The 26962-nt window shown below is 36.0% G+C and overlaps 4 protein-coding genes across 4 annotated transcripts; 3 read left to right on the top strand and 1 right to left on the bottom strand.

The window, feature by feature from the left end:
• Positions 1–109: 109 nt before the first annotated feature.
• LOC115243694 (guanine nucleotide-binding protein subunit beta-like protein) lies at positions 110–2133 on the top strand. Its single transcript, XM_029820867.1, has 5 exons — positions 110–361; positions 655–863; positions 1187–1393; positions 1591–1701; positions 1774–2133. The coding sequence occupies exons 1-5, from the start codon at positions 253–255 to the stop codon at positions 2089–2091; spliced, it is 954 nt and encodes a 317-aa protein (XP_029676727.1). The 5' UTR covers positions 110–252; the 3' UTR covers positions 2092–2133.
• Positions 2134–3820, bottom strand: LOC115243695 (NFU1 iron-sulfur cluster scaffold homolog, mitochondrial-like). The gene is made up of 5 exons (XM_029820868.1): positions 3452–3820; positions 3298–3372; positions 2761–3182; positions 2576–2679; positions 2134–2489 (listed from the first exon to the last, which is right to left on the bottom strand). Exons 1-5 carry the CDS (start codon positions 3526–3528, stop codon positions 2271–2273), a joined length of 897 nt encoding a protein of 298 aa, XP_029676728.1. The 5' UTR covers positions 3529–3820; the 3' UTR covers positions 2134–2270.
• Positions 3727–19097, top strand: LOC115243692 (eIF-2-alpha kinase activator GCN1). The gene is made up of 14 exons (XM_029820864.1): positions 3727–3837; positions 4067–4216; positions 4302–4404; positions 5597–5792; positions 5867–6212; positions 6309–10125; positions 10369–11854; positions 11937–12573; positions 12649–12993; positions 13182–13375; positions 13466–13677; positions 13752–14005; positions 14191–14412; positions 14560–19097. Exons 2-14 carry the CDS (start codon positions 4202–4204, stop codon positions 14686–14688), a joined length of 7956 nt encoding a protein of 2651 aa, XP_029676724.1. The 5' UTR covers positions 3727–3837; positions 4067–4201; the 3' UTR covers positions 14689–19097.
• Positions 19098–23456: 4359 nt separating this feature from the next.
• Positions 23457–26382, top strand: LOC115243599 (T-box protein VegT-like). The gene is made up of 2 exons (XM_029820728.1): positions 23457–24185; positions 25693–26382. Exons 1-2 carry the CDS (start codon positions 24059–24061, stop codon positions 25827–25829), a joined length of 264 nt encoding a protein of 87 aa, XP_029676588.1. The 5' UTR covers positions 23457–24058; the 3' UTR covers positions 25830–26382.
• The last annotated feature ends 580 nt before the right edge of the window (positions 26383–26962 follow it).

Raw genomic sequence — 26962 nt, 5'->3', positions numbered from 1 at the left:
GTTGGTTCTAAAAGTAAGAACCAATCACGTTCGATTGCTACCAAACTGTTGAGTCCGCTGAGTGCGCCCAAAGTAACGCGTCATATTTTCACAGGTAGGTGGCACATCAATATATCCGCGAACATTGACCCATGTCGGCCGAGCAACAGAGGCGCGCCATTCCCTCTTTCTCGTCCAATGTTCGATTGAACGCGGTTCGTACGGAAGAATCCGTTTCCATCCGCGATATAACGCATTTTAAAACTAGTCGAAATGACCGAAACTCTGCAGCTGAGAGGCACGCTTCGCGGCCACAATGGTTGGGTCACGCAAATCGCCACGAATCCGAAATATCCGGACATGATTCTATCTTCTTCACGTGGTAAGCATACCGCCTGAAAACGCCAACCTTCTTCTCTCATTCTTCTTTTATCATGGCTTTAATCCTTTTTTTGCCTCTATTTATATATTTGCAACCTGTTAGTACAATTTACCGCATTCGTATCATAATTTTGATTAATGTTAAATAGGAGTTCGCGACATAATTTTTGTATATCATTTGTAATATTCCATCTGTTCGCATCGTACATTACTCTTGTTCGGTTACGGTTTAAAAATTCTATCAGTTGAAAGTGATAACATAGCGCGTTACTTATTCTTTTTTCCTCATTCTAGACAAGACTTTGATAGTATGGAAATTGACACGTGACGAAGCTAACTACGGTATACCACAGAAGCGTCTTTACGGTCATTCGCATTTCATAAGTGACGTGGTTCTTTCATCCGATGGTAACTACGCGCTATCTGGTTCGTGGGATAAAACCTTACGTCTTTGGGATTTGGCAGCAGGTCGTACGACCAGAAGATTTGAAGACCATACCAAGGTGTGATTCTTCGCTCTTCTGCGACGCATTTATATGGGTTTACTTACTTCGTAATAAGGAGAAAAGAAAGAATAATCCTTTATAATACAAAATATTGCTTAGTAATATAAAGAATTATTTTTCATTTATTCTTTTTGTGTGACGAGGGAAGTAGCAATTCGACGGGAAATATGTACTGAAGCTTTTTTTTTAATATTTTTTTTTATGTTGAAAGTAGAAGAAGTAGACACTGATTAAATCAGTGGTATCGTAAGTATTGATATTAACAAAATTGATTTGATAATAGTTTTATTAATTTATTCTAAGTTTGTTTCTGTCGATAGGATGTGTTGAGTGTTGCTTTTTCTGTGGACAATCGTCAAATTGTCTCTGGTTCACGAGACAAGACAATTAAATTGTGGAACACATTAGCCGAATGTAAATATACCATTCAAGATGATGGACATTCGGACTGGGTCAGTTGTGTACGCTTCTCTCCCAACCATGCAAACCCCATCATTGTTTCGGCAGGCTGGGATCGCGTTGTTAAAGTAAGAATGCAGTTTATATTTAGAAGATTGAATATAGAGGAACATAAACAAAATATTTAATAAGAATGATGGATATTTTCATAATATACATGATTTACTATGAGTGTATGCGGATATGGGACTGATATATATCTCGTATATCTCTCTATGATTATAAATACTATATATCTATTACTAATTTAACAATTTATTTGCAGGTCTGGAATTTGACAAATTGCAGACTAAAGATCAATCATAGTGGTCATACAGGATATCTGAATACTGTTACAGTATCACCCGATGGATCACTCTGCGCATCTGGTGGCAAAGTACATATATTTTTAACTTTATTTGCATAAATTCAAATCATGCCGATAAACTTATATTATTTCTATTTATAGGATTGCAAAGCCATGCTATGGGACTTGAATGACGGCAAACATCTCCACACTTTGGACCATAACGATATCATCACAGCATTGTGTTTCAGTCCTAATCGTTATTGGCTCTGCGCCGCGTTTGGACCATGGATCAAGATCTGGGATCTTGAGACTAAAGAAATGGTCGAGGAATTAAAACCCGAGGTTGTATCGGCAACCAGTAAAGCGGAACCTCCTCTGTGTTTGTCTCTTGCATGGTCCACTGATGGTCAGACACTGTTTGCAGGGTATTCCGATAATACTATTCGTGTCTGGCAAGTTTCTGTATCTAGCAGATAAATACTTTGTAATAAAAGTTTAAAACCAAATATCAATATATCACTTATGTGTGTATCACTTTATTTATTTATTTTTAACTCTGATACATAATATGCGTGTCTACAATACAATATATAAATTTACAAGATGATAAAGTATAGATTTCATCGTCTACAGATCATCAACAACTATAATAATACCTATTTGTCTTTACTCTTTTCTTTAATCTTTTGCTCAAATTTTTGGAATTCTTTCTCTGCAATTTTATCCGTCTCGTCCTCCACTTGTATAACTCCAAGTACTTCGGGTATATAAAACTGCATCATATTTTGTACACCATTTCTTAACGTTACTGCCGAACTTGGACAATTTGTGCAGGAACCTTGCATCTTTAATTTTACAATACCTTCTTCGAATCCCTATTCAAATAAAAATAATGCATTATATTTAAACAAATTAAAATGCAATATGTATATATATATTTTTTTTTAATTTAGACACTCGCCATAAATACAATGTCACCACCATCTTCTTGTACTGTAGGCCGTATTCGTGTTTCTAATAATTCTTTTATCATTTGAACAATCTCATCATCATCTGCATTAATTTCTATAAAAATTAACGAAATAATTAGATATTCTATTCTTTCTCGAATATTTTTATACAAAAGTTAAACTATATAAAATTTACGTGTATCTGTAGCAGGTTGAGAGGTTTCATCCATAATTGGTAATCCACTCGCAAAGAAATCCATTATAGTTGCAAATATTTCTGGCTTCAACAATTTCCATTCTACATCCTCATCGAGTTTTGTAACTGTGATAAAATCGGGCCCAAAAAATACTGCTTTTACTCCCTCAATACGAAATAACATTTTAGCAAGTGATGAGCAATATGCATCTTTTGCACTTGGAAAATCTTTTGTACATCCTTCCCCCAATACTGATAATCCTGGGATAAATTTTAAGCTATTTGGATTTGGTGTATCTTGTGTCTGAATAAACATGTTACGTCTTTGTTGGCTAGATGTAGAAGGATTGTGTTTAGAAGATAGTATACAAATTGATGTTTCACTGTCACCATACCAGTGCCTGAGACCAACAGGAAAAGCCCTGAAAAATTTGTGTACCTATAGACACTGTTTTATCCAAGAAGATATATATGTGAATGCAGTATACATTAAATTTATTGTATATATAAAAAAAGTAACAAATTTACAAGCCTTACGTGGAATATTCTTGTGTTGATAACATTCTATTGACTACAGGTACACATCGTTTTACAGAAAGCTTATTCGATACTCTGAAAAACGTGTAAATGTTTATATATGAAATTATGTCACTCAATAGAAATATATATAATAAAAGTATAAATTATTTACTGTATGCATTGCTCATTCGTTAGAGTTTTATACAACGCCGGTCGGCTTGTATGAATCGATTTAAAAATTTTATCCATTGTTTGTGTTGTTTGTCTCTCTCTCTTTTTCTTTCAATTTTTTAAAGACATTTCATTTTTTTCAATAATACCACGACAATATATGTACTTTTTGATTAGATTCTCATCTACCATAAGACGCAGTATGGTCTTATTCTTTCAAAGTGTCCACAAATCTATTTCAGGTTAATTGACACATAGCACGTCAAAAACAAATCAGCTTCTCGCCACATGCTGCGATGACCGCAGGATATGCAGTGATGTAAAGTAACGCAACGTCACTTGATTTTGCGTTGTCACAAAATGGAGAGTGTATATGCGCAAAAATAAGTATGTACTAAGGATTGCGCAATATAAAATGTTTAATCTAATCTATCTATAATACAAATTAATTATAAATTAAAATATATATATTTCAAGTTTCTTTTTTATTATTATAGCAATATGCACAGAGATGAGATTTAATAAATAAAATATATAGCAATTTTAGTATTTAGAAAGCTTATTAAAAATAAAGCGGGATCAAAATTGGGATAGAAAAGTATTTTATTATTTTTAGATCTGTGTGTGTTCGAAGCCTTTCTTCAATGTAACACGAGATAAAGCCGCATGCGTTTCGATTCTAATCGTATTCGTGTAAACTACATGCTCCCGAAGAGCGGCGCTTTAGAATCACTCTGATTTTTGAAGAAATATGGCGGATGTTGAGGTGAGCGAGTCACGTGGAACGCGAGAAAATATATTATATTATGTTTGCCGCTACGTTATTATAATTTGCGTGTGATTTGTTGCAGCTAACAAAAGCTTTGAAGGATTTACCGAATCGAGTTCAGACCGCCAGCAAAAAGGAGCGGCGTGAAATTCTGCAAAATGTCGCCAGCGTATTATCAAATCCCGGTAAGAATCGTTAGAGAACGTATTACTTCTTGATAAGAGAGAGATGAGTGGTTCTTATATATTTTTAAGGTGATACGAAAATAATATGAGGAAACATCTGCTTCGGATAACTTATTGTGCGGCATAATTTATGTGTGCTTTCGAGAAAAATTTGTGGTATATACTTGTTTATGTGGAAATCTAAAGTGTACTTACTTACAATATTGTCTTGTAATTTTGCAATTGTTTTATATATACATATATATGTATGTATGTATGTATATATATCTCTTGTGATTCCAATATATTATAATTGAAACAGACATAAAATGTAAAAATTTGTAAAAAAATGTGAAAAGAATCAGTGCATATTGATTCCTGTTGAAGTGACTATACGAATGATAACTTGACATTCAAGTTTTGACTTTGGATATAATTGAAGATGGATATAATTTTAAGAAAATCATTTAACACATATATTGTGTGTGTAGATATCTAAAAAAAAAATTTTTTAATATTTTAAATTGAATAATATATTATAACTATATTTTTTCTTTGAAAAGAGATTTATTATAAAAAAAAGAAATGTGATGTATAAATATTATTTTATTGTTACGTTTCTACTTTTGCATTGTCGTATGTTTGTGGATACATTTAAGTTGACTTTTACATTTATTTTTTTTCATTGAGACACATATAATGATTAATTTTATAATGCCAAGTAAAACCACATACATTAATTCATTACTTCAGAAATTTTAATAAGAATCTCTTAATAATATACGCAGGGCCAATTAAACTATTACTAATAATTCCTACTCATATACAGCAGATTAATATTTAAAAAATAATAAATAAATTATATATATGTATATATGAGATATAAAAATGTGTGATTATTATTGATTATATATAAACTTTGCATATCATAATAATAATTATGGGGGCAGGGAGGAATTTGCAAAAATGGTTATAATACTCAAATATAATATACATTTTTTGAATTATTTCTCTGATACTGAATGAATTTCTGAAGTGGGTTTCACCACTAATAATATATTCTGTATATATGATTTGATCGAGACTATCATAAAATACTTTTATTTATAAATAAAAACTTTTCTTGGTGATTTAATTAAAATAATATTCATTATAATATTTCAAATTGATAAAAAAAATTATGTGCACATAATCCACGAACTGTTTTTTACAGGCATTAATGACAAAATTGTTAATGGGATATGTAAGGTGGTATCGCTTACCTTACATAGATATAAAGATAGTGCTTCTCAGTCCTACGTGAGAAATCTAATCATAGAGCTTCTTAAAAAACAATCAGAAGCTGCTATCAAACATATGACAACCGTAATTTCAGAGCAAGCTACTTGGCATAAGAATGTAGTTGCGACGTAAGTCTAAAATCAGAAATTGTCTACTATTGTGTGTGTGTGTGTATGTATTTATGTGTAATTTTTTTTCATAGTTTGAATACCGCTATAACTGCATATACTGCATTGAAATGGTCAAATTTAGTTATTCTTTATGGATATAATAAATTGGATAATACCGAGATGAATGAGTTTTTAGCAAAGCTCATTGAAGCACAGGCAAATTTATCTGCTGCAGCTTTGGCATCTGCAGATAAAAAACTTGCAAACAAGGTGTACACATTATTTGCACATGAATGGACAGCCATTAAGAATATAGAAGTTAATTATGTGGAAAATTTGACAAAATTGGAAGTTGGTAATGGAGTAATTATTCTAGCCAGTTTACTTACGAAATATTTAGTTTCTACAAAAAGAAATGATTTGGTAGAACAATTGAAAGTAAGTACATGAACAATATATTAAGAATATTATAATTATATTTATAATTATAGTATATATTGTTTGTGTATTATATTGTATTTTTATACATTTCAGACAAACATGATAGACATTTTTATAAAAGTGACGATTAGTTGTAAGAAGAAGCCAGATTTGTATGTGGTGGATGTAGCTGTGCCACTTCTTCGGAGATTAACTCACGAAGAATTCAAAACCCAATTACTTCCTGCTTTACAGAAAGCTATGTTGCGAAATCCGGAAATTATAATTGAATCAGTCGGTCTCATTTTAAGCGGACTAAGTCTTGATTTGAGCCAGTATAGCCAAGAGATAAGTAAAGGATTATTTGCTAATCTACATTCTAAGGAGGATCTAGTGAGAGATGAAGCGGTTGGAGCGTGTCGTAAACTTGCTTTACAGTGTTCCGATACGACGGCTTTAGAGACACTGCTATCATCCGTATTTGCAGTGTTTCATGGATCAGAAGGCAAGCTTACAGTCGCAACTTATAAGATCTCAGTATTGCAAGGAGCCGGCAATCTTAGCTATAACGTGGCTTCGGGTAGCAGTGTGCAAAAATTAGCCGAAACAGCGTGCGAGCATTTCGTCAAAGTACTCGAGACTGAAGTTCACGAGAAGACGCTGATACAGGCTCTCGAAATGATGGCACTATGGTCCAAGAAATTTTCATCCACTCTACCGAAAATCGTAGTAGATGCTTTTAAGAAAGGCATGGCGGCGAAAACATCCACCGCCGCAGTGCGTACCGCTTACATCAAATTATTCTTCTCGACTCCCGCCACCCCTTACTCGACAGTAATCGCACCGATACTCGCGCAAGCGATAACACGAACTATGCAGCAATGCGCGCAACCGACAGCGGTAACCGAAGGTCTAGTCGCTTCGTATCTCTTATTGAAGTTCGTATTAGCCGATCAAGTGGAAAACGACAAGCAGAATGTATTGTGGAATGCGATCGACGAACAAATATTCTTTTCCGAGAAGTTTTTGTCGACATGCGGCGACGATATTTTGTATCATCTTATGTTACTATGCGAACGACTAATCACCGAATTTTCCGACAGACTGAACGAAAAAGCTCTAACCGGGATTCATCGAGCAATTGTATCTTGCGCTACTGCCTCAAATTCCGCGACGCGACAACGATGTTTCCCATTGGTTAAGAAGATTATGACCGGTTTGAGTACGTATGCACCGGCGCAGGCTCTACTAACGGAATTTAATAAATTTTTGGAGAACGTTAAGATTAAATCGGAATCGGATAAAGAAAGTAAAGAAGAATCTTCTATGGGGGAAATCACCGGTAGATGTCTCGCAGACGGATTGCTCGCCATATGCTCAGGTTCCTTTTTATTCGAAGTACCTACCTATCAAATGACTAGAGATGCTCTACTTCCATCTCATCACCCGGCGTTGCTCAAAGCTGTACCAAATTTATGGTTTAAGATCGCTAAGAATTACAATCTCATACCAAAGGATTTCTTACGTAGCTATAGTAACGAAGTGAGGAAAATGTTGATTCAGAATTATAAACCGGTACCAAATTATGAAAATGCACTTGTAAAAATCGTATCACTCGCACCAGACGCTTTTCTACCCGCATTAGTGTCGAATGTTACAAGTAAACTGGATGATCCAGAAATTTTAAGAGTTACCAAGGACGAATATTTTACGTATCTCACTCCCGAAGGAGAGCTTTATGATAAGAGCGTGTTGCCTGTCAATGACGAGAATGATATTCTCAACTCCATGAATATGAAGAGAGAAAGTAAAGTTTACTCATTTAAGGAACAGCAAGAGGAACTTCAACTGAGACGCGAATTATATGAGAAACGAAAACGAGAAGGCAAGATAAAGGAACCAAAATTAACGCCTAAACAAGAAGAGACTTTGAAAGCACAGATTGCGAAAGAAAATGATATTCGTAAGAGATTAACTGAATTGAAAGCCAAGATAGATAATACCGTGTCTTTAGTGACATGCTCGATACGCGGTAATCAGCAAGAACTATCCTTGTACTTGAAGGATCTTTTACCGCCCATTTTGAAAAATCTGGGTTCTCCACTGGCAGCTCCTGAAATGTCAGAGCTATATATATCCCTTCGTCAAACGGTGACAATGGATAATAACGTAACTTTAGGTGATCTTATCGCTCATGTTACATTACGGCAATTGCAACCACAATGCGATTTAGATCAAGCCTGGGAAGAGGAAAATCTCGATACGGCGGTTAAAAGAACGTTGAATCTTATACACGCGGTAACGATCAAGAGGAAGGAATTATTTACGGCGCCTGCATTTTGTTACGTTTTTCCCTTCATAAGAAAGACTTTGTTATCGTATAAGGATGATGGCATGATTGTGCAGGGATTGCAATTGATTCAGGAACATGCTAAGCAGAGAGGCGACAGTACTACCGATCTGAAAGACATTAGGCATCCTAGACTTTTGCCGCGTAAACAAATGTTTGATCTGCTTATCGAACTTATGGAGACCACAACAGGTCGAGTGCAGTCACATGCGGTGGCAACCTTGTTAGACGTCGCACAATCCGGCAGTGGTCAACCGGGTACAGCAATCGCCACCAGTGAGGATATAGATTCCTTGATCGGTGCGTTGCAAAATTCGCTGTCTACTGTGAGGGACGCGGCTCTTAGAGGACTGACCGTAATACGACAAGCTTTCCCGTCCCGGAAGGAGGATCGGGATCAGCTCGACAGACTCACGAGAAGAGTATGGATTGCTCGATTTGACGTAAACGACGAGAATAAGATTCTCGCCACCGAATTATGGAACGCGGCCGACTTTACCGCACATGCGGAGGTCCTTTGCGAGGAATTGATTCAAGACATCGCTCATCCGGTCGAGCCAGTGCAACAGGCGGCCGCTCACGCATTAGCGGAGAGCTTGGCCAGCGTGCCCCATTTAACACCGTCTGTATTAGACAATCTGTTGCAATTGTATCAAGAGAAGTTGGCTATGATCCCGCCGAAATTGAATGATTTTGGTCGCGTCATCGAGCCACCGATTGATACGTGGGGCCCGCGGCGCGGGGTAGCGCTTGCCCTAGCCCAGATAGCGCCGCTTCTTACCGCTGATACGGTACACCGGCTCATCCAGTTCTTCGTGTTAACTGGACTCGGAGACAGAAACCAATTTGTACGCACCGAGATGCTGACGGCTGCCGTCGCGGCGGTCGATCTTCACGGTAGCGCGAACATAACTTCGCTACTTCCAGTCTTCGAGAATTTCATGGACAAAGCGCCGAAAATTGGCAGCTTCGATTCAATCAAACAATCGGTGGTAATTCTCATGGGATCACTCGCAAGACACTTGGATAAGAACGATCCGCGAATCAAGCCAATTGTGATGCGTCTCATTGCGGCACTTTCTACTCCTTCGCAACAGGTGCAGGAGGCTGTGGCCAATTGTTTGCCGCATCTGACGGATTCTATTAAGGAAGATGCGCCGAAAATCGTGGACAATCTGATGGACCAGCTGCTCAAATCGGACAAATACGGTGAGCGTAAGGGCGCGGCATACGGACTGGCGGGTCTCATCAAGGGTATGGGAATTCTCGCGTTGAAACAATTGGATATCATGAGCAAACTGACCAACGCTATTCAAGATAAGAAGAACTACCGACATCGCGAGGGAGCGCTATTCGCCTTCGAGATGCTGTGTACGATGCTCGGCAGATTGTTCGAGCCTTACATTGTGCATGTTTTGCCGCACTTGCTGCTGTGCTTCGGTGATTCGAGTCAGTACGTAAGAACTGCCACTGACGATACTGCTAGGGTAGTGATGAGTAAACTTTCCGCCCACGGCGTTAAGCTTGTTTTGCCGAGTCTGTTGGCGGCTCTGGAAGAAGATTCATGGAGAACGAAAACAGGTATGTCGCATATAATTCGCATTGATCTTATTGGCAAATAATGAGAGTATTTTTTCTACCGATTCTATTCTTGCTAGTTAAATTTTATTGTTCTTTCATGTATTATTTTTGTCTTAAAATATGAGACTAATGACTTATTTGCTTCAATTTAAAATACAAAGTTGCTTTAATGATTATATTACTATTCATCTCAATAGTAAAATGAAACATGTTAAATTTAGTATTTAAAATTTGTTTTTATAGGATCTGTCGAATTACTTGGCGCTATGGCATATTGTGCGCCAAAGCAGTTGAGCAGCTGTTTGCCGAATATTGTTCCCAAACTGATAGAAGTACTCAGTGATTCCCATACAAAGGTGCAAGAAGCTGGCGCGGAGGCACTCAAGGTCATCGGAAGTGTCATTCGTAATCCGGAGATTCAAGCGATTGTGCCGGTATTGTTGAAAGCATTGCAGGATCCTTCGCATAAAACCGCTACTTGTCTGCAGACTTTGTTGGATACGCAATTCGTACACTTCATCGATGCTCCCTCGCTAGCCTTAATTATGCCCGTCGTGCAGCGTGCGTTCCTTGATCGTTCGACGGAGACCAGGAAGATGGCCGCGCAGATCATAGGCAACATGTACTCCTTAACGGACCAGAAGGACCTGACTCCGTATCTGCCGACTATTATACCGGGCTTGAAGACGAGCCTGCTCGATCCCGTGCCTGAAGTGCGCAGCGTGTCAGCGAGAGCGCTGGGCGCGATGGTACGCGGGATGGGTGAATCTAGCTTTGAGGATCTATTACCGTGGCTGATGCAAACCTTGACCTCTGAGACCAGTAGCGTCGACCGATCCGGCGCCGCGCAAGGTCTCTCCGAGGTGGTACGCGGACTGGGCGTCGAGAAACTTCACAAGCTCATGCCCGAGATCATTAGTACCGCTGAGAGAACTGACATTGCTCCCCACGTGAAAGACGGATATATTATGATGTTCATATACATGCCGAGCGCGTTTACAACAGAATTCACACCATACATAGGACAGATCATTAATCCGATTCTGAAGGCTTTGGCCGATGAGAACGAATACGTGCGGGAGACCGCGCTGAGAGCGGGACAACGTATCGTAACTCTTTACGCCGACTCAGCGATAATGTTGCTGTTACCGGAATTGGAGAAGGGCCTCTTCGACGACAACTGGCGTATTCGATATTCATCCGTGCAACTGTTGGGTGATTTATTGTACAGGATTTCCGGCGTGTCGGGCAAGATGTCGACTGAAACTGCAAGCGAGGATGATAATTTTGGTACAGAACAGTCACATTATGCCATTATAAACGCTTTAGGCGCGGAGAGACGGAATCGCGTATTGGCCGGTCTCTATATGGGTCGATCGGACGTAGCTCTAATGGTACGCCAGGCAGCTCTTCACGTTTGGAAGGTAGTGGTGACGAATACACCGAGAACGTTGCGAGAGATATTACCGACCTTGTTCACTCTTCTATTGGGATGTTTGGCGAGTACGAGCTACGATAAGAGACAAGTGGCAGCACGAACGTTGGGCGATCTCGTGCGAAAATTGGGAGAGCGAGTGCTGCCGGAGATCATACCGATTTTGGAGAAGGGCTTACAGAGCGACCAAGCCGATCAGCGCCAGGGAGTGTGTATAGGTCTCTCGGAAATTATGGCGAGCACCAATAAGGACATGGTGTTGACTTTTGTTATTAGTCTTGTCCCAACAGTTAGGTAAGTATGATAACCGTTCTTGTAAAAAAACGATAATGATTGTTAAAGCACAGGCGTTTAGATTAAGCGATTTTTTTTTCAGAAAAGCGCTCTGCGATCCGTTGCCGGAGGTTCGACAGGCTGCGGCCAAGACTTTCGACGGTTTGCATTCCACGGTGGGCGTTCGCGCGCTCGATGATATATTGCCGGCCATGTTAACCCAACTGAATTCTCCCGATCCCGCGGAGGCGGAAAATACGTTGGACGGTTTACGTCAAGTTATGGCGATCAAATCTCGTGTTGTACTGCCGTATCTAGTTCCACAGTTAGCTTCCCCGCCGGTTAACACGAAAGCGCTGTCGATACTTGCCAGCGTGGCAGGAGAAGCATTGACAAGGTTTCTTCACAGAATCTTGCCAGCACTACTTACTGCTCTTTCCAGTGCGCAAGGAACGGCGAACGAACTGCAAGAATTAGAATATTGTCAGGCCGTCGTTCTTTCCGTTACCGACGAGGTAGGCGTTAGAACTGTCATGGATCAGCTGATGGAGGCCACGAGAGCAGAAGATCTCTCAAAACGGCGAAGCGCCGCGACGTTATTATGTGCGTTCTGTCGCGACACTCGCGCCGATTACAGCCAATATGTGCCGCAATTGCTCAGAGGTTTGATCCATTTGTTTACTGATGAAGACAGAGATGTATTACAAATGAGTTGGGAGGCGCTCACGGCTGTTACAAAGGTATAAATGTCTTTGGATGAAAATAATGCATAATGATTTGAACAAAATTACTAATATTTCTATAATTTTTTACAGACTCTGTCATCTGAACAGCAAATAGCGCACGTACAGGATATCAGGCAAGCCGTTCGATTTGCGGTGTCTGATTTGAAAGGTCAGGAATTGTTACCCGGATTTTGTCTTCCTAAAGGCATTACGCCGATACTACCAATCTTCAGAGAGGCTATTCTGAATGGTTTGCCGGAAGCGAAAGAACACGCGGCTCAAGGGTTGGGAGAAGTTATAAGATTATCCAGCGCAGCTGCATTGCAGCCAAGCGTCGTACACATTACCGGTCCGCTTATTCGAATCCTTGGTGATCGTTTCAATTGGAGCGTTAAAGCAGCCGTGTTGGAAACACTTGCGATATTACTTGGAAAGGTTTGTACAAAATTAGTGAACAATTTTTGCTAAGACAACGATTCTCACAATTTATATTACGTGATTTGAAAATAAAAGAAATAATTACTGAAGTATTATTCTCGACATGTTCCAAATCACAAAATGATGTTGTAATTGTTCCGATTCGAAATAATTGATATATCTTGTTTATCTCTTTCTTTCAACAGGTTGGCGTCATGTTGAAACAATTCTTGCCGCAACTGCAAACTACTTTCTTGAGAGCCTTAAATGACAGTAATCGGCAAGTCAGATTGAAAGCAGCTTACGCTCTTAGCAATTTGATTGTCATTCATACGCGTGTCGATCCTTTATTTACTGAACTTCATACTGGTATCAAGACAGGAGATGATCCAGCAATAAGGTAATCTTGATAAATAGATAAATTTACAGATATGTTCTTTTTTCATGTTTTTAAATATTTTATAAGAATTTAATATTAATTATTATACAGGGAGACAATGCTGCAAGCTCTCAGAGGTGTATTGACTCCCGCTGGTGACAAAATGACTGATCCAATGAAGAAACAAGTATTCGCAACGCTCAGCAACATGCTTAGTCATCCAGAAGATGTCACAAGAAACGCGGTGGCCGGTTGTTTCGGCGCGCTTTTACGATGGTTGAATCCAGAACAATTAGCAATTGCATTTAACGATCATCTCTTATGTAAGTTCGTTAAAAATGTGTGCAACTTATATTTATATTTTCAAGAATTAACAATGTATTTGGTATTTGATTAGGTAACGACGTTAATGTCGACTGGATGCTCAGGCATGGACGCTCGGCCGCTCTTTTCGTAGTGCTAAAAGAATCACCCATTACGGTGTTCAATCCTAAAGAGAAGGATCGCGTTTGTACAGTGATACTTTCATACTTGGCTGCAGACAGAGTGCAAATAGTCATGAATGGGGTACGAGCGTGTGGATACCTATTTCAGTATCTCATGAATGAATCGCTACCTGTACCGCAGCAAATTTTGTCGCCTTTCGTGAGAGTAAGTTTATTTACAAGAATATATTCGTCGTATATTTTTATTCTAAAATCGACGAATAGATTGTTTATAATGACAATTCTAGAATAACGCAGCATAAAATATATGTGTTACATGAAATATGATAATATTTTGTAATATTAAAGTGTTAAATCAACATTTTTAACATTTTGTAAATTAAACTTTAGTCAATGAATAATAATAGTAATGATGTGAAGCAACTACTCGCTCGAGTTTGCATACATCTTGCACGCAACATCCCACCTGAAAAAATGTCGCCCGAACTGCTCAGAGCGCTTCTACCAATGCTGGTGAACGGAACAAAGGAGAAGAACGGATATGTCAAAGCGAACAGCGAACTCGCGCTTATTGCGGTGCTTCGACTGAGGCAGGGTGAAGATGAACATCAGGTTAGTTATCAGTTATTTTCCGCTCCATAATTATTTTCGAATTTTATATTTAATTTTTGTGCAAAATGATCTCTTCTTCTCTCACATAATTTCTTTTTTTTTCCATACATAAAATCTGATGGTAATAATCTCGTTATCACCTTCTAGCGTTGCATGGCTTTCTTGGATGTTGGCGCAAAGGAGTCTTTATCTGATGTGGTCAGCAAAGTATTGCGTAAAGTCCTCTCTCAGCCGGAGGGCAAAATAGAAGAATTAGACGATACGTTACTCACGTGAGAGATATTGTACTTTTCGGGGCTTATTACGCACTATACACGTTCCAATAATCGTATTACCCGTCATTATTCGCCTGACCTCTATAAAGAAGAGATTTATCGTTCATGTATCAGTTACATTATGAACAAACTAATTCGTTCAACATTGTATCTCGATAAGCAATTAAAGAGCGTAAAGCGGAGAAGTCGCTCGATGGCATTCAAGTTACTTAAGCTAAAATGTCCCGAGCAGCATCACGCAATTCAAACTAAGAGTGTATATACTTTTATGAGAGAGATGTTTCTTATTATTCATATGTATATATCGGCCATCTGACATCTAATGATTCTAAGGTCGATAATCGCATTACTTCGATTTGCATGGAGATTTTCATATTTAAAACATCAGAGGTGACATTCTAAAGAATCCATTTCGCTAAAGATGAAAGATTTATTATTTTACATTTTAATTCTTTCATTTATAATTATATTAAATAGTTACATTATGTACTTTTTGGACACAGTTGGACAAAACATGATTATATTATACACATGCTATATAAAAAATAAATGTTTTTATTTAAAAAAATTTTTTTGTAAAAAAAATATCTCGCAGAAACTCACAATTGATTCAAAGAATATTAAAACTATTGAATGATTTGTAAGGAATATGATAGGTAATATATAAAAGCGATTATATTTATAAATAGATTTTATCAGATTCGTTTTGCTTACATTTTCTATACTTTTGCATTAAATATACGGTACTCGTTCGCGTTATCGGAAATCATGTAATAATTATTTAGTTTCTACGAATGTTATATTTTTGCCAATATTTTTTGCACTTGATATTGAGGAAGAATAGAGAATATGATGTTAGTCAAAGATAATCGAGAAAAGTCGAAAAAGTTCTAAATAACGAATTATATAAGAAATTTTCTTAATTAAATGTGTTAATTTTGATTTAAAGATAGGTTTTCGCAAATTATCTTTAATATCTCATATCTTTAGATATATATATTTTTTTATCTTTTATTAATTAAAAATATAAAAGAGATGGCACTCAAAAACAATCTTTTAATTAGACGAAGAAATATTAATATAATTAAGAGTATATCATCTCTACATGAGCGTCATTTTGAACATAAATATAAAAGAACTGCACATAATAAAGATTCAGATCAACTTTGTAAAATCGTTTAATCAGTCATTTTGATAGCTTGTATTTTTCTGTACTTTGTTATTCGAGCTATTAAATTATAATTAAATTTTAGATTATTACACGCTTCTATAGTATAGAAAAAAAACTCACCTATACTTCGCATTGCAGAAAATGAGAGTGTAAGTGAAACGAAATCCATTGATGAAATTAACAGTGATTTTTTTTTTTTTTATTATTGTTATATATTGTTTTGTAGAGTTATCTATGTGTATAATGACGTAGATCATATTTCAGAGTAAAATATAGATGTTGTCGAGACAGATCCCAGATATGGACAAATCTGGATAGTCAGATCTTTATCCAGCTGGAATACTTGATCACGATTGGATTTGATCAAATTGAGGATCTGACCATATATATATAGAGGTTGTTAAATCGGCTCGAGCTGCTCTATGTATATTATCGTGATACTCTTGGCTCGATCATGTCTTTATGTCTAAATGTCTTTAAACAGAATAACCGGCATCCCATATTACATCTCGTATTCACCTCCGATTTTCGCAATTCACTTGCATCTACGCTGCCATCGCTCTTGCAATCGTAATACTTTAGAATGTATATTTCGAACAATCACAAGATTTTATACTTTTATATGATTTTTAACAACTGATCAAAGTTTACTTATATGACACACACACTTTTTATTAAATTGTTTTTTTTGTACAACGATAAGAGAATTTTACAAACTTTTGACGAGCAGAAATGAAGGCAGTGATATGATGGATCAGAAGTAACACTTTGCCGTTGTCTTTTTCAAGTGAAATGTACTCGGGTGATTTGCTTTAACTTTTCACACCTCGGAGTTTCTATAAAAATACATACCAGGCTAGCACGATTTCATTAAGTGACGAATACATTATAAACATTAGACACAGATTGTATTGATATTAATCTTGATTTTTTTCTAATTTTATCAAGTCTTTTAGAATAAACGAATTAAATCTTTATGACAGATTCTTGTGGATTAATTGTGCAATCGATTTTTCGTATACATAAGAATCGTTTATAGAGAGGCAGATTATTGTAGATTGACGTAGATTTATAAATTCTTGTATTATAGATATATCTGTATTATATATTTGTAATCAAGTCATTCTGTCTCTCTTTCTCTATCCTAAAGATTAGATTGAACAGAGATCCCTTTAACTTGCTCAATCAAAAATTTTCAAAAACTAATTTCTCGACGCATTTTCACGGAGAAAAGATCACCTTTAGATTATTTCGAAAAATCCAAAGAATTTGTCACAGAGTAAAATTTGTCCCCCTTTTTAATCTAAGATAAACAGTTTACGTTATTTCTCGGTTCTAAAAATATTCACAAAGCGCAAATCTTTTTTTTTTATTCTTTCTGAATAGATTCGTCTTATTATGCCGTGCCGGTTAGTATGTTCTATCCATAGCTTCGAATTATAATTACTTGCGAGATGTGCAAAAATGTTAGCAATGCTCGACCGATAAATCATATATAAAACAGATATATCATGCCTGCTCTCTTTTATAATCCTCCTTTGTCATGAAAGAAACAAATTTGCAAGTTATATTTACACAAATATAATGGTTATTTATTTTCCAAAAAATGCGAAGCACGCATAGATACAAATATAAAAATGAATTAATTCAGAAAATTTTAGAAGATGAATTATGTACATAGATTGACGCAATATGTGTAAAAAATTCTTTATTTTTAATTTAATTTATTCAAAATGTTCATTACTTTTTTACGTGTAACTCTATAATAATGGGTATTCAGTTGTATCTCTTGCAAATTTTTAATCAATTAAGTCATTACTCTTATCGAAACATTTCGAAGTTATACAATCTTGAAAGTCTCAATAGAGGTCTTGAAAGTTTTGATTAGTCTTGAAGATCTTGAGTGATCCACCATCTCGATCTCTTATATATCGATAAAAATTTTGTTTCTACATAATTAATAAATAATTCTTGTTTAAATTCAATTTTCAAATGTTTTATGTGTTATATTTATTTATAATATCCCAATATAAAGTTTATCAAAACATTTAAGACTTTTCTTAAGACACTCAAGATCTTCAAGATCAATCAAGACTTGCAAGATTGTATAACTTTGAATAATATTCGAACTAATTCCAAGATTGAATAAATTCGAATAATATTAAAACTGATTTGAATTTCTCATAATATATTCGAACTAATTTGAAGCATCTTTATTTCTATCATATGTAACACACATATTTTATCATTTTTCATTTTACTTTTTTTAAAATTATTTTACTAAACCATCTCGCAATCAAAAGTCATATTTATCAACATACTTTTACATTCTCCAAATTACATAACGCAATATGGATCTTTGCGCGATACTTATGCTATTAATAATTCAAATAATTAATATTAATAATATTGCCAATTTTTTATATACAGATAAAAGTGAGTTAAATGATACATTAACAATGAGTTCCTGCTTATCTTCAAAAAGTGGAGCGCATACTCGCGATATATATATATATACATATTAAAATAGCGCGGTATACAAGGGGAATTTCCCTTGAAATCGCGGTGAGATCGACAATCGCGCGCGGCATGCCGGAAACGCAGCCCGGCACCCCGTCGTCCGACGAGGAGAATCTCGCGCGGCGCAATCGTTCGCCATAAAAAGAAAGGAAGGGAAACAACGCGCGCGAAGATACAGGGACGATGAGCGCAGCTGCACGAGCGGTTATGCAGTTCCGCCGTTGCACTTCAAAGCGCGCCGTCGCCCACGCGCGAAAACTCGCTTTACTACGTCCGGATGCGACGCTTTACGATCCTCCGGCGTGTGCGATCGCAAAGGAATATTAAAGAACCTGATCCTCTCTTTTTCTCAACTCGAAAGCACCTCACGGTCGATCGTGGCTCTTTTATTAGGCAATAGTGATAAAAATTATTGTGATTTCGAAAGCGCATCGAAAAAATAAGATTCTGGAGATTCTTGTTATATATATCTTATTACTCTCATCGCATTTTTTTGTCTATCACAAAGTCCATTTTGATAAGAGATAAGTTTGGGAATATAAATATCAAAATTGTGTTCTTTTTAGGTCAAATTTAGATTTTAAAAGAATTTTAATTGAACTTAATTGAGATACATGTAATATTACTTTTATTGTACTTTTATTGTTGCTGGATTATTTGTGTTTATGGTTCTATCGATACTCTTGTGTGTAAAAACAATGGAAAAAAAAAATACTGTTCTCGAGTGTTTAGTGAAAATCAATTGTTTCCATAGAACAGATAACACTCTCGGGTTGAAAAAATATACCATGCTTTCCGCCAGCTGAATTTTCGATAATACGTTCGTAGTTTTGTATAACCATTCATACACGTGTGTGTTGATCCGCCTATTCTGTCATGCAGAATATCAAAGATTTTTTAAACAGGATTAAAATGTTAATCTCATCTTTTCTTTTGTATCTCATAGACAATGCTCATGCAGATATAAATTCTGTTAATTCTATATGATTCCATTCTTTTTGAAATATGTATGTAAATTATTTTTTTGCTCATTTTTTCATCTTTAATAAATATAAAATTTATTTTTGAACATTTTTCACAGGCAATTTCTGGTAATTTCAAAGTTGTCAAAATCGGAGTTTGAAAAAATATAAACATTTCCGTAGTAAATCTTAAACAAAAGTTCATATTGATTGGAAAAATGCCGCTAAAGCGTTTATTTATTGTCATTTACACGGGCATCCAGAGTCAATTAAGAAAATATCGACAATCGCTAAATATAAACATATATTTGTTATTCAATTTTGTTAATAAACGGACGAAAAATTTTGGTTTTTTTTTCCAGTAAAAATGCAACGATGTAAGCTCAACCAGATGGTTTGCATGCATATTGTCGCTTATCTCATGCTGACAATGAGAACAGCAATCTTAAAGATGTGAGCGTGTTTAAGTCTGGTTTATCCTGAAATAACAAAGCACTCTTCCTATTGATAACTCGCTTAGTTTGTTTAACGAGGGTTGCAAACCGACATTTAGTAGGAATGCACGTAGTATTATGCTCTATGGACTTACATTCAATGGTTAAATTTTTCTATAATATTTAGCTCTCTCAAAATGTAACACAATTTTTTTTTTGTTTAAGATATTTTTATGATATTAAAATTTTCGATTTTAATTCTAAACTCTTATAATGAATTCAGTGAAGAAATTTTTTATTGAAATATTTCCAGGCGCTAATCGATTAACGGTTCCATAAACCGATATTAAAGAGACTAACGCGATAAGTAATTAAGATAAGCATATCTCTTTCGGTTTGCATCAAACTTGTCTAACATTCCTAATCCATATAATTAATTGCATAATTACAGCTTTCGAAAAATCGATGAATGATATATTGTGATTATATCGTGAATATATTATTTTTTCGAATCTCATTTGTCGCGTTGCTACTATTGCTTTATTCCACGTCATATATGAAATGAAATATTATTACATCAAATCATCTGTTTTTTTATTACAGATGATTCCATTATACAATTCTTGATTTTAATTTAATTACAGCTTCTTCGATAAATTTTCCAGTAAAATAAATTTTTCTAAACAAAAATGTCAACCATTTGCTTCAACATATTTCGATCGTTGACATTATATAATTTTTGACAAAAAATATCGAAAAGCATGGTGGAAAATGTGGTTCAGCCCAAGTTAACTCAAGGTACGATTCTTTTTCAAGTTAGGGAAACCATTTCTTTCAGCGATACGGAGATACGGGAGTGATTTGACAAAACTTCCGTTCGAATGTACAAACAGTCGAGACGAAGTGGCCACTCCGAAACAAAGTTCCGTTCGCCTATGCCGTTCCGCGCTACGAGAGGGAATGCGTGCGTACTTGTGTTTCTTCTTGCCTGTTTACACTTTAATCTCGACTGGCGCTTCCACAGTTGTTACACTGCGCCACGAGGAAGCGTTTCTACAAGTGCCCGCCCGGTAGAATGTCACTGCTTTCTCGAGATCTTCTATTTGAGAGAAAAATAAACATCCTGGACTCTGGACCGCGTGACAAATGAGGCACGCGCGATTAAGTGTCGGACATACCAATCATTCGTTTCATTCATTCGTGAAAACGATATGTTCAATAGTATTTTAGCGTTTTGCGATTATGATTAGTCGAATAATAAAAAATTGGGAAAATGTATGTTTCAAATCTGAAATACAAATATGCACATATTGAAATGTGCTAAATTGAAGATTACTTGATAAGAAATTTAAGGATTAATTTACGAAAATCTTGTAAAATTCATATACTTTCTATTCGTTTCAATGACTTTTAATAGTACTTCAAAATGTCACTTTTTGAAAGCAATTTTCTTAAAGTAAAAGTAATTCGTATCATTAGATATTATTATTCTAACATAAGTCCAAACTCTGATTACAGATTAGCTGTTAAATTTTGGGATTGATGACAGATTAGTTGTTAAACTAGGTCCAAAGTTACCCAATAAAAAATTTAAAAATTATAATTTATATATATACAAAAATTCTGTAAAATTCATACTTCTCATTCGTTTCAATGGCATTTAATAGTACTTAAAAAAAAATATATATATATCTCGCTCTCGGAGAAAACAATTTCTTCAAAATAAAAGCGACTCTCATATCGTTAGATAACATTACTCTAGTCCAAACTCTGATTACAGAATAGCTGTTTATTCTTAGGACAAAAGTTGATAGATTCTATTTATTCGTAATTTAATTTATAGACACATGGCATTCATTGCGACATGTTTCTGGCACTTGTATCGTGTCTTGCATTTAAATCTCTTATTTAATCGACTGCAATTTCTGCCGCGTTGAAAAATAAACGTTGCAATTATCACCGTGCAGGAAATTGTCGCGTGCGCATGACGAACAGGAAGCGAGTCATAGGATGCATTTGCCAGGGCCTTTTGTTTCATTTTTTTTTCTCATCATTTCATCCCTTTCTCCTATCTATCGTTTGCCATGAGGTTATTGATTACGCGATACAAAATTGACAAAGTAAAATTAATTCAATTAAATCTTTCTTTTCTCGCTTTTTTATTTTCTTTTTTTACGATCTCATAAAGAAGACTGAAAAATTCTCCCCAACAATTTACGCCTGAGGTCATTACACCACCGTTGTAACGCGACATTTAAAGGATATAAGCGATATTACAACAGCACGCATTGTTTTTCTCTTTGATGTCTTTATAGTAGTAAATTTATCTTTAATATTGTGTTTAAATCATTTATTACCGAAGATTTATATATGAGTTTGTGTGATAAATCCAGGCAGGTATTTTTAGGTAAAATGTATGCTTTTGTTACAGATATCGCTTTAGTTAAATTGTCGTATTCTGTGACAATAATTGTGAAAGATCGTGTATGCGGACGTGTGTAGTGTTTAGGGATTTTCGGAAGTATGTCAATATTGAAAAACACGAGCAGAATAAATACATATGGAAAAAAGAATCAAAAGAAGGAAAGATGAGACACAATGATAAGCATCACGCTACGAATTGTTATATCGGAGTCACACTACAATACTCAATTACACACCCATGAAAATTAGGATAACATTGTCGATAAGATTAGAAAACCCGAGCCGTAAACTGTAGTTGCAGTTGTAACGATTTAATTCTTTGAAACGAACAACTATCAGTTCGTAAAAAACAATTAGCATACTTGAAAGGATTACTGAAAAGAATTTCAACGTCACAAAAAATACTTATAATGCAATGGTAATATAATATTCAAAGTATTGTGTATATATATATTCGTTACAAAATCGATTCCAAACTGATCAGGAGGATACTATTATTATTCAAATTAAGAGATCGGTGACTCAAGAGCATTCTATAATTATGGAAAAACACGTACATGTTATTTGAATAAAATAAAAATTTCCCAGTTGAATAAAAATATTCTATTTGATAGTTTCTCGAGAAAACGTACTGCCGTTAATGCGATGCCCGATGAAAGATTCCCGGCAACGCAACGTGTACGTTGTTGAGATTGTATCTTCTTCTCTTTCGTCTCTTGACTCGAGAACAAACTATTAACTCTGTCTACCCGCCGGATTCCGGTAATTTGTGATGACAATTCCGTGTTCCGTCTCATATACGACGCTTGTAATGGGACCGTTACGAGACGAGGCTCTCGCGAGAACACGCGATACAAATCTGTGCAGGGTCGGTGTCACTGGTGGAAATGGCGATAACGATCTGCGACGCGCTCATCAAATGTACTTGTCAATTCTTCATAATGATTAGGTCAGTCACTATACGCGTGGAATTGATGCCTTCCGATAGCGCACTGTTATTTCATCAAATAGAACATGTTTAATGAGGATCATGTTTAATTAGGGCATGTTTAATCTCCCTATACTTATGAGACCTTTTTTTAAATTTCTTATACGATAAAGATTACTTATATATAGAGTGTTTCACAATTAAACGTCCGTCCGTATATATGTGTAAATTAGGAGATTAAAATATGTGTGCGTTTAGAATTTAATTTTTTTTTTTTAATTATAATTATGAATTGATAACGCATTCAAAGACTGAAATATCAACTTGCATCTTATAAAATTAAGTAAATATATATTTGTCAGATTTAAGAAATAAAATAAAAATTAAATGATCCGAAATCTTTTAATTGAATAATCTTTAACAGAGTGTTCAACGATATACTTAAAGATTTTAAGCGAAGAAAGCCATCGGGAAGTAAAGGAACGGTTTTCAATTGAGTTTCAGCGAGCTAGGCGTCGAGAACGTAGATCAGGAAAACGCAATTGCGTGACGCATCGCGTTTTCACCCCTCGCTCTTTCTCTCTCTCTCTCTCTCTCTCTCTTTTTCCCTTACTCCTTCTCTATCGCCTCTGCAGACACTTGTTTGGGTTTCAAACCCCACTTGTGGTGGAACCATGGCCAATCGAGTTCGCGTAGGCGGTGCGGCATTTATGAGGGCGGCCACGTTCACCAATGGAGACACGGGTTTGCATTGTTCGATGATCTGCGCGTGTATGCTGCACTGGTTTTGTCTTCTAGTCGGAATCGAGATCTCTTTAGTTGTCACTCGACTACGACAGCGTGGACGTTACGTTAGTTCTTCGCGCACTCTTCATCACGTAGTTGCTTCGACAGTGATCGAAACAACCCTGAAATATCAATAATATTCGATAATGTCTCTTCAAGTGCCTCTTCAAGATACGAATGCCAACATACTGATGCCTATGGACTTGCAAATGCAACTGCAAAAACATCAGATGCTCTTCACGCAGCAGCAAATTCCTCTAAGTCACAGAACAGGTTTGTTGTTATTCTTTAGTTATTTCAAGCTGTTTTGAATTTGGAGGCAACTAGCGACGATCAGCTGATTGCTGTCACGGAGCGAGTTTACACATTTAAAACATATTACGTTAACAGTTCTGCGGTATATAATATTTTAATATCAAGAATCCCGATCGATATAATGCGATATGTGAATTTTAAGTTGCATTATAATCCGTGACTGCAGTTTGTTATTTGATCCAATCTCATTCTCCGCTCTCACTTTTTCTATTTCAATCTATATATTTGATTTTATATCCAGATTTTTATATCTCTCATTTTCATATCTCTTTTGTAAATTAATTTAAAGATGTTATCATATTAATGTGAGTTTTTCTATTTGAAAAATCCTTAACATAACTCCATTAATTTATAACGAGAAGATTTTTAATGCAAGCGATATACATATAATTTGAATATGTTAATATATTATAAAAAAATTTAAATATAATAATATATTTTGCAATAATATACTTTGCACAAATAAAACGATAGTTTGTGATTACATCTTTATTGATTGACGAACTCATTGTCAGATCATAATTTTTTTGCGTTGTATATTCTATGAAAAAAACGATATTAATTATTAAGCATATTTCGCGTAAGTACATACGGCAGTTTTAATTATTCTATAATTTACGATTGCAAATAAAATATCTGGATATTAATACCGTTGGAAAAAAAAATGTTACTCCGACACACAAAACGTTTTGCATCAAAATTGCACTCAGTCGTCTTGTCAATTATAACACCTCGTATAATACACGAGATCCTTGAAAGATGAAAAGTGCCGACCTTCAACGGAGCGAATAATCATTATCTTCCTACAGAACGGTCCTGGCGATATATTGTCCGTTCTTCGCGGGAGATCGAGTGTTTGCAATTGTGTGTCAGTCTATAATGCTACCAGACAAGTGCGGCGGCAACGGGGACACCCCGGTGTCCCCGCTGCTATTCGTTACTTCATTTTCTTCAGTCTTTTTTTTCGTACACTTTCAAACGACGTCGATTCTTTAGAGAAGACGCCGACACATTTTCGCGGAAATTGACGTTAATAGAGTATTCCTAATTCATCGCGTAAATAAAGCTAGCCGGTATCTATTATTTAAACATACGCAAAGTGTTTTCTTCATCTTAATTTTCGTTTCTCGTTCTCTTCCAAAATTAAACGTGTATTTACGCGTAAATTTTTATTAGAAAATTAAATAGATGTTATTAGATATCGTCTCTTTTCTCGTCCAATAATTCTCCAAACGCCGAGATTTTACTTAATTAATCTTAATTCCTTGAATTATAATGTAATTGAGACTGCAATATTCATAAATGTTTTGCTTATTACTGGATTACAAGAATATTTACGATTCGAAAACCAGATTGAATTTTTTTTATGTGATAAATCTAGAGATAAATTTTACTATGTAACAAGAAAATACTCTATATAAGTTCTATTGCTTAATCGTTCTAATCATGCGCTATCAATTTACAGATGAAAAGTCATATTCGAGCAGGTGGTCACGATTACCGTTGCCGCCTGGAGTCACCGTGGAATTACAAAATCGCAAACTCTGGGAGCAATTTCATGCCGAGAGCACAGAAATGATCATCACCAAGTCGGGACGGTGAGTACGCGTTATTATATTAATACGCATTATACATATAGTTTTCTGCAAAGCCATTTTATATAAAAATTGCTTGTTATTTCTAAACGCGCGTTGTTGCTTCAAATATTCTTTAAAAATATTATTAGACATTAAAAATAAGCGCTATAGCCATAAGAAGTGCCATAGTGCTGTAGCAATAAAAAAAAAAGAGGGAATTCAATATTGAATTCTCGATAAACCAATAAAAAATACGATAAATCTTCGATGTTGTATAATACTCTTTCTCTCTCAATAAGCGAAGTATAGAAATTTCGTATCTCGATAACGCAGGTACAAAATTTCGTCAAACGATAACGAATAATCGTCAATAAGGTCACAATGCTTAAACTTTCGCCGTTACTAATGTAATCGTAATTGTACGCGTTTTTACGCAATCTAATCCGTCTAAATGGCGCCCGGCGCGACGGAAGAGATACCGGCGGGCGCTTTCAATTGAACAAGCAAGACGAGATACTTCCCTTTGACGCGCGCTTCAACTTCGAGATCTCTTTTCGTCTTGGCGCCTGTAAGAGGTGCGTCACGCACCATAGAGACGACGCCGTTGCAACCACTCCCTCCGTCTGCCGGCCGGCGCGGCGCCGCGCCGACGCACTCGAAAAACCGCTGCACGGTCGCAATTTTTTTTACGAAACAATGGACCTCCCCGCGGGGATTCCGCCAAAAAGTAATACGAGGCTCGGCATCTGCCGGCTGCCGGTCGCAAATCTGCTGGACGCGCGAGGACGACCGAGAGACTTGGACAATTTTCTTTTCTCTCTCCCGCAGAGTAAACCGTTTTTAAATAAAAAAAGAAAGAATCGAAGTTAATTAAAAGAAAAAAAAAAAAAACATTTTATTTCGCTCACAAAGCTCCTCCTTAGAGCAAGTCGATTTTTCAATTTTGGCTTTCTAATTCCTCATAGAGAAAGCTTTGTGAGTGAAATAAAAAGATAAAGAATCATCGGCGCAATTTCAACCCGATGTGGGCTTTAGGAGTTTGTTGGCAGATCGACATCGGGCTAATATATGCACATCTTTCCAATGTTGGCCATCTAGGATATTATAAAATATTTTTTTTTTTTTAAATAGAAAATTTACATTTAAAAAAAAATTTGT

The sequence above is a fragment of the Formica exsecta genome, unplaced genomic scaffold (genome assembly GCF_003651465.1).
Source record: "Formica exsecta isolate Colony F162 unplaced genomic scaffold, ASM365146v1 scaffold72, whole genome shotgun sequence".
In the NCBI taxonomy this organism is placed as follows: Eukaryota; Metazoa; Arthropoda; class Insecta; order Hymenoptera; family Formicidae; genus Formica; species Formica exsecta.
This window is presented reverse-complemented; position numbering and strand designations above follow the sequence as displayed.

Excerpts from the sequence above, each read along its gene's own strand:
- LOC115243599 (XM_029820728.1), top strand. The coding sequence starts at position 24,059 with ATGTCTCTTCAAGTGCCTCTTCAAGATACGAATGCCAACATACTGATG. Across the intron at positions 24,186-25,692 it reads TCCTCTAAGTCACAGAACAG|ATGAAAAGTCATATTCGAGC; the intron begins GTTTGTTGTTAT and ends ATCAATTTACAG.
- LOC115243692 (XM_029820864.1), top strand. Across the intron at positions 5,793-5,866 it reads CATAAGAATGTAGTTGCGAC|TTTGAATACCGCTATAACTG; the intron begins GTAAGTCTAAAA and ends TTTTTTTCATAG. Across the intron at positions 13,376-13,465 it reads GGAGATGATCCAGCAATAAG|GGAGACAATGCTGCAAGCTC; the intron begins GTAATCTTGATA and ends ATTATTATACAG.
- LOC115243694 (XM_029820867.1), top strand. The coding sequence starts at position 253 with ATGACCGAAACTCTGCAGCTGAGAGGCACGCTTCGCGGCCACAATGGT. Across the intron at positions 864-1,186 it reads GATTTGAAGACCATACCAAG|GATGTGTTGAGTGTTGCTTT; the intron begins GTGTGATTCTTC and ends TTCTGTCGATAG. Across the intron at positions 1,394-1,590 it reads GCTGGGATCGCGTTGTTAAA|GTCTGGAATTTGACAAATTG; the intron begins GTAAGAATGCAG and ends ATTTATTTGCAG.
- LOC115243695 (XM_029820868.1), bottom strand. The coding sequence starts at position 3,528 with ATGGATAAAATTTTTAAATCGATTCATACAAGCCGACCGGCGTTGTAT. Across the intron at positions 3,373-3,451 it reads ACGAATGAGCAATGCATACA|AGTATCGAATAAGCTTTCTG; the intron begins GTAAATAATTTA and ends CACGTTTTTCAG. Across the intron at positions 2,490-2,575 it reads GTGGTGACATTGTATTTATG|GGATTCGAAGAAGGTATTGT; the intron begins GCGAGTGTCTAA and ends TTATTTGAATAG.